The sequence below is a fragment of the Montipora capricornis genome, chromosome 8 (assembly GCF_036669925.1).
Source record: "Montipora capricornis isolate CH-2021 chromosome 8, ASM3666992v2, whole genome shotgun sequence".
NCBI classification, from domain to species: domain Eukaryota; kingdom Metazoa; phylum Cnidaria; class Anthozoa; order Scleractinia; family Acroporidae; genus Montipora; species Montipora capricornis.
The window spans coordinates 34,469,518-34,477,017 of record NC_090890.1 but is presented as its reverse complement, the minus strand read 5'-3'; the positions used below and the strand labels follow the sequence as shown (position 1 = coordinate 34,477,017).

The following is a 7,500-nucleotide window of genomic DNA, read 5'->3' as shown; positions in this document are numbered from 1 at the left end:
AAAGGGTTTAAAAAGAATCAAACCAAGGACACGCTTTTGCAGAACCAATTTTTTTTTTTCAAATTGGTCCGAGCAGCTTGGCCCCAGACAGCTATACCATAGGACAAGTAAGGCTGTAAAAGATATCGATGCTTGTTCAATAAAGTATTAGAAGGGACAAAGTGCCTTAGTCTTGCAAGTGTACTTAGTGATGTGCTGATTTTGGTAGAAATATAAGATTATGTGATATAATGCGTTCAAGATAAGTTTGAATCAATAAGAACACCAAGGTATCTGACACATTTTTTTCCTTTCTAAGGAAACAAGAGAGTTAGCACTATAATCAAAGATTTTGATGTTGAATTCGTAATCAATATGCTTTTGATAAGTTCTGAATATAACGAAATTAGATTTCATTTTTTAACATTAAGAGATAACTTGTTTGCCATAAGCCAGTTGCCGATATTCCTAAACTCCTAATTTACCACTGCTTCATGTGATCTCTAATTCTTATCAGCAAAAAGTAGGTTAGTGTCGTCAGCAAACAAATAAAAATTTAATTTGTCAGAAGAGTTACAGATATCATTCATAAACAACAAGAACAATAATGGTCCTAAAACTGATCCTTGCGAAACACCACACAGACAGCGCTAATTCTCAGAAACATGGAAACCACCCTGAGTAGTTTGATATCGATCGTTTAGATACGAGGGAAACCAGTTATTACGGGCTCCTCTGTTTCCGTAATACTCAAGTTTCTGCGGTAAGATTGAATGATTGACTGTGTCAAACGCTTTCTTTAAGACAATAAATATCCCGCAGAAAAAAAAAAGCTTCTTGTCCATATTGAGCTGAATTCTATTGACTATATGATTATCAATAAGAGCATGTTGAGTTTGCGTTTTTCAGTTCTACAAACAAACAAACAAACAAGATATGAACAATATATATCAACTTACCGGTTGTATTTTGGAATAGTTAATCCTAGCTTATCCATAACCCTTTTCATCACGTCATCGCATCGACCTAAGGGCAAAGAATTGTATGGTGGCCACGCACACAAACCAGGCCTCGGTTGTTTAAAGGCCACGTATGGCGTTGCTACGTTACTACTCGGATAAATGACAGCAACGCTATCCACCGGATAAATCAATAGCCTGCGGATAACTCAATTGCTTTTGAAGGTGCTTATCCGTTAGATAGCGCTAGCCAGTTTTTTTTTTTTCACCAACGAGGCATAATGACACTATGAACCCTAACCTGACACTATTAACTGAAAAACGACTGGCAAGTCTTCACAGAAATAAAAAAGCCCCTCAAGACCGTAGGTGAGTACAACGAAGTAAATAAAGTCTGCTAGACTTGCGAAGAGTTGTTAAAACAACATATCCAGTAAAAGTTCGTTGTCTCGAACTATAAGCAACTTCGAGTACAGGCACTTATCCCCATCCAAAAAGTACTGGAAAGAGTTGCGGAAAAGCATTAAAATATTAACATTTTCAGCTACGGTAACTAAGAAACCGTGATTGCTCATTTATTCAGTGACCGGCGACAAGACGTACTGCCTCAATAATCACAACCAGGAGAACAAAAATTTTATTTGAACGCGCCAATTGAGATTAACAAAAATGGTATATAGCTATACATGGATGTAAATGCATGCCTCTCGAAAAATATATTAAACTTCTATCCGCTTTTAAATTATCAATGGCATATGTGGCAGAGTATACGTCCTGCTTCATAGTTTCTCCCGTGAAAGGAGTTTTTGTGCATTGATGCGCCTAAGAAGGAATTCAAGAACGCTTCCATTGGCTCTTACACTCTAAACACGGACAAACTGATGGCGTAATGGGGTATTGCACTTAAAGTGCAATGTAGAGCACGACCTGTTGACCTATAGGCGGACACTCTTACAAACCGATGGCATAGTGGGTATTGCACTAAGAGTCTCTAAAAGAAAGGTGCATTTGACAGGACAACTCGGATTAATATTAATCCTAATGATTATTATAATCCAGTAATAGATTATTATAATCCATTACTGAGGTTTGAGCCGTGCCTTGATCAATTAGGATTACTATTAATCTTATGTGGGATTAATATTAATCAGATTAATATTAATCCTAATATTAGATCCAGTAATAGATTATTATAATCCATAACTGAGCTTTGAGCCGTACCTTAAACGATTAGGATTAATATTAATCTGATAAATATAATCCCACATAGCTCAAATTTGTGCAAGTCTCTCATGTTCATAGTCGCCATCGTGATATGCCGGCTCCGAACCTCGAAACAGTTAGTGTCTTTGGGATTGTCGCGATTCCTACGCAGCTGGTAGTTATTCCCTTTCTTAACAGTCCCCTTTCTTGTAAAAACACACGCCCACCGCACCGATTCGCTGGCCCAGAGGCGCTTGTTCCTTTTCATTTACTTCTAGGCTCAACATCGCTACCAGCTCTAACATATGCAAGTGATCGTGTGACTGATGTGATCAGTGTTATGTCCCGTCAGTCCCTTGTTCAGCGTGTAATGTCTGCAGTTTGTCTGTCATAGCTCTGATCTGGATTATAATAGAGGATAATATTAATCCGGATGATTAGTATTAATAATAATCTAATCCTTCCAATTTTTGCCGTGCCTTAATCTATTACTGGATTATAATAATCTATTGCTGGATTATAATAATCTATTACTGGATTATAATAATATATTACCGGATTATAATAACCATAGTATAATCTATTATTATTGTAATCCACGGATTAATATTAACCCGAGTTGTCCTGATCTGAAAGGAACGCGTACGAGTTAATTTGAAAAGCTGACTCACCACTAATTTTTAATACTGCGAGATCATCTTTAGGAGTCCACTTCAATAAAAAAAACACAAAGATAGATTAGATGTCATTCAAACACTTAAACTTTATTGCTAAAAATATTTTGTCAACGAAGGCTCGCTCATGATCAATATTTTCATTTCATCTGCACAATAGCTAAAAACGATGAAGACCATTTTGACCGGGTATTCATGCGACACAAATTAGAAATCACAGTTTTCATAGAACATGGTAAAACAGCTTACGAGCAACAAAAACCCACACAGTCAAAGCAGTATGTCGTTACTATCCAACTTTATATCTAGGAAAGGAACGACATAGTGGAGCAATGTGGCTGGTCTTGGGAAATGGTACAGTTGCATGAACAGTCCTTGACCAGGGTTGAGAATTTAAACACGCAAATCCCTCCCCCCTTCCCCCAAAAATATACATATATAATTTTGAAAATCTAATCTAATTAGTACCTGAAGATTGACTATGAACAGATTCGGTCTCCTCGTCTTAACTCTATTCATTCCCCATAAAGCACGATAGGTCTTTAACACCTTCAGAAAAATAAAACCAAGAATAAGAATAGCGTCATTAAGTTATTTCTTGGACAGACCGCTTGACATGAGTACGTTGCCGGTGCCAGACTCATATTATGAAAATTAGCACAAGCAACTGTGCAATTAAATCAATAAGAAACACTTTTTCGTCTCTCAAATAGTTCGTGCTCAGTGGTTGGCCAAGTTCTACAAAACCACAAGCTGTTTAAGTTTAAAGTTTGTGTTTTTTGTCTTGATGGTCCAGAGATGTTATAAATGTCTTGAATGACTAACTTCATTTTCAAGAGGTGAAAATTGTTAATCATTTTTCTTGACTATAAACATAGCAATTGCAGAATACCCCGTTGAAATCGAGGCCTTAGGGTAAAGTTTCTTCGGTGGCTGGATCATTGAACGAGGCAATTCCTATGTGCTGGCTACGCGTCTACGCGTGTCTACGCGTCAAACTTAAGGTTAAGCGTACCGGTGTTCGTAGTGTTTTGTCATTGAGCCTGGATCATGGAACGAGGCAATTTCTTATGTGCTGGCTACGCGCTAAGCGTGGCGACGCGTCAAAATTAAAGCTAAGAGTACCGGTGTTCGTAGTGTTTTGCGTGGAGGCTGGATCATTGAACGAGGCAATTTGTTGTTATGTACACTGCTGGCTACGCGTCTACGCGTGGCTACGCGTCAAACTTAAGGTTAAGGGTACCGGTGTTCGTAGTGTTTTGTCATTGAGGCTGGATCATGGAACGAGGCAATTTCTTATGTGCTGGCTACGCGTCTACGCGTGGCTACGCGTCAAAATTAAAGCTAAGAGTACCGGTGTTCGTAGTGTTTTGCGTGGAGGCTGGATCATTGAACGAGGCAATTTGTTGTTATGTACACTGCTGGCTACGCGTCTACGCGTGGCTACGGGTCAAACTTAAGGTTAAGGGTACCGGTGTTCGTAGTGTTTTGTCATGGAGGCTGTATCATTGAACGAGGCAATTTCTTATGTGTTGGCTACGCGTATACGCGGAGCTACGCGTCAAACTTAATTCCAATATCTTTGTGGTAAATTAAAATTACTTGAAGTTGGTGTATGAAAGCTGCTTTTTTGTGTATGAAATGATATACCGAAACGAAATAAGCGTATAAGATAAATCAAAATTATGGCATAGTACAACATGACTTTGACACATTCCTCTCAGTGGCCGGAGGAACTATACTCGTCCATACTCGTTACCAGATTTCGCTTTCCAGTTTTCTTCAGTTGACATATTCCGTGATCACCAATTTAAATGAGTAGCTACGCGTAGCCACGCGTAGCCGGCTACGCGTAAATAAGAAAAAGTCCCGGGGTATTCTGCAATTTAGCCCAACATTCGTGGTTTCACGAATTTTGCAAGCCTCCCACGGAAGCATTGTTAAAAAAATAGTTTAAAAGAATAATAAAAAATGTTTTCACATGCACAACACCTTTAAACTGGATCCTAAACACAGTATACAATCAGCCACTTTAGCAGTTTCCAGGGCTCCTTCCCAGTTTAATGGCCATCTTAGATTTCCTTTCTCTCCAAAATGAACTATGCTGTCTCGCAGTTGAGAACCACATTTATGGCAAAATCGATTTGTTAAATGTCTCCTTAGACAGGTGTTCTCTGTCACATCAAATAGACGATAGTACACCTCATCATTTTCTTCACATTCTGTGCATACCTATAAAAAGTACCATAGATACCATATAACATATACCATACAGTGTGGATCTATATAGCATTTGAAGTAATGTGGAAAAACACGACTCATAGGTTACTTTACCTTCTTCACACTTGGTCAAAGGAACATGTATTACACTTTTAATGAATTACATTACCAATTTTCTCACAAGTAACACACCTCAACAAACATATTACCATGGACCTCTGAGAGCGCCTGAGGTGGAAGTCCACTTCTTACATGAAGTCCATCACAATTCTGTGAAACCACATGTTTAACCTATGGTAGCAAAGAAAAAGAAATCCCTCTCCAAGTTATTCAGTGTGAATTAATTCAAGGAGTTTTGCAAAAGCTGCATCTGAGCACAAACAGACAAATGGAATTGAATACAAGTCATTTTTTTTCCTTATACTCTTGATTTCAAGTTACCTTTGGCAGATACACTTTTTTAGATATGAAGTTTCATTATTACATGTATGTGAACTGTGGAAAAGAGTGATATGAAAGGTGGAAAGATCATAGCAGTTACACCGTAGTTGCAAAGGAAGTCCCTCTCCCACCCCCCCCCCCCCAAAAGAAAATCATTTTATTCACCTACTGTAGTATTGTCAGGATGATTTTTGTTCCCAAAAATTTCTTTCCTTGATTCCTTACACAGAATTTTTGGTTTCGTCTAATGTAAGCATCCCAACACTTTCAGAAATACGAATTAAGCTCCAAGATTACCAACTTGACAAAAATATAAATTTAGCATAAGGAAGAATAGACATTGTTCATCATTAAACTTTTACTGGAACTATACATACAAAACATTCTAACAACCATTAGTATCACCCAACTAGTGGACTAACATAAATCCTGCATTTTAATTGGCTACGCTGCTACAGGACTATTAGTAATAGTCCTCAAATAGCAAAAAGCGTGACACTTTATTTCGTTTTATTCCCAAACAAATATTTCTTCAACTAGCATTTGCCAACTCTATTATTGCCTTTTCTGTCCAACTAGTTGGGTAATACTAAAACAATTAGAGCCTTGCCCTCAAGGGCCATACATGTAGGCCAATAGCCCATTCAGCTTCGCTTCATGGGCTATTGACTTGTAGTCCTTTAATACGGCTACGGGTCTAATTGTTCGTTATCACCACAACCATCAACATCATCGTCATCAGCCCCATCACTGTCACAGTTGAAATAATTGTTTGCATTTGCAGATATAAATAATTATATGAGAACACACCCTTGCAAAGGCTCTTGTGGCCAGAGAGCAATAGGATTCATTTCGATTGTAATACCTGTACATCACAGCCCAACATAGACTTACCAGTCCCTCCTGATAGAGTTTAGTAATACTCATATGAGTTAACGTTGGATCAGCATCTGTCAAATTGTATGATCTGGTAAGAGATGAAATTATCAACCTTAACAAAATTGTTGCTACAATGTACCGTAACAGTAACTAGAGACTTGCGCCTCTTACCTCTAAGCTTTTTCAAGGGTTAAGTGACTGCTTGCTTTCCTTCCTCTTTTCTTTTTCGTTTTGTATGTACATTGTAAAATAAAACTTGAAAGAGCAACTGGCAAAACACTTGCCATAAGTGAAAAAAATTAACTCAAAAATGAACAACGTTTGAGGTCAGAAGCATTTTCACAAGAAACAAGAACTTTCAAGTGAGCTATTTCGTAGAGCACAGTAAAACATGACAGCTGTGACAAATTCACATTTCAGGGTTTCTTCCAAGTAGGAAGAAGACACAAATGAAAGGTTTCATGCTTTCCTTTTTCTGTCGACTTTCCCCCGTGTTTTCTCGTTCTCCCTTGAAAACCCAGTGTTAAGGATAGACGCAATGATACGCAGTGGATAGACTGTATCAATAAAATGAATTAGTTGCTTGGTAACTGGCAAAAAGACAGCTGGAAAATCAGGGCAGGATTTGCACTTAAAACCTCCCTAACACTGGTTCAATGATTGTACCCATTGAGCTTAAAGTATTCCTTAGGAGCCAGAACACCCCCAAAAAACTCTCAAAAAGGAAGGAAACTTTTACCAAAAAATTCTAAAATCTACCGCATATGCCATAAAGCATATCTAAATACACATATTCTGTACGGTAATTCGTCAAAGTCCATTGCCACTGAAAATGTGTTTCATTCATCAGGAAAAATTTAGCACAGAAACTGGAAACTAAGGGAATCGTAATAGAGAAGTGCCTTTTCCCTGCCCACATCTTCACTCTGTGAGACTTGTCAGCCACAACTGCTGCCAAATTTTGGTAAAGTGAATTATCTTTTTTATTTATTTATTTTAATTAAATAAAGACATTTCAACTACTACATCACACGTTAATATCGACAGATACAAAAGATATTTTAAAACCTACACCATTTCATTTCAATGGCTTATCGAGTATTTATCAAGTATTGTGAAGTTTAATAACAGTGGATCGAGCAATC

The 7,500-nt window shown here is 37.8% G+C and overlaps 1 protein-coding gene across 1 annotated transcript in view; it reads right to left on the bottom strand.

Annotated features, from left to right (window-relative positions):
- LOC138060277 (NAD-dependent protein deacetylase sirtuin-7-like) overlaps positions 1-7,500 on the bottom strand; it is a 14,857-nt gene that overhangs the window by 5,031 nt on the left and 2,326 nt on the right. Inside the window, exons 5-10 of the mRNA XM_068906020.1 lie at positions 6,371-6,443; positions 5,228-5,326; positions 4,808-5,047; positions 3,284-3,364; positions 2,813-2,852; positions 939-1,005 (exon numbers count right to left, since the gene is read on the bottom strand). Of these exons, the coding sequence (XP_068762121.1) occupies positions 939-1,005; positions 2,813-2,852; positions 3,284-3,364; positions 4,808-5,047; positions 5,228-5,326; positions 6,371-6,443 (600 nt within the window). The remainder of the gene's footprint in view (positions 1-938; positions 1,006-2,812; positions 2,853-3,283; positions 3,365-4,807; positions 5,048-5,227; positions 5,327-6,370; positions 6,444-7,500) is intronic.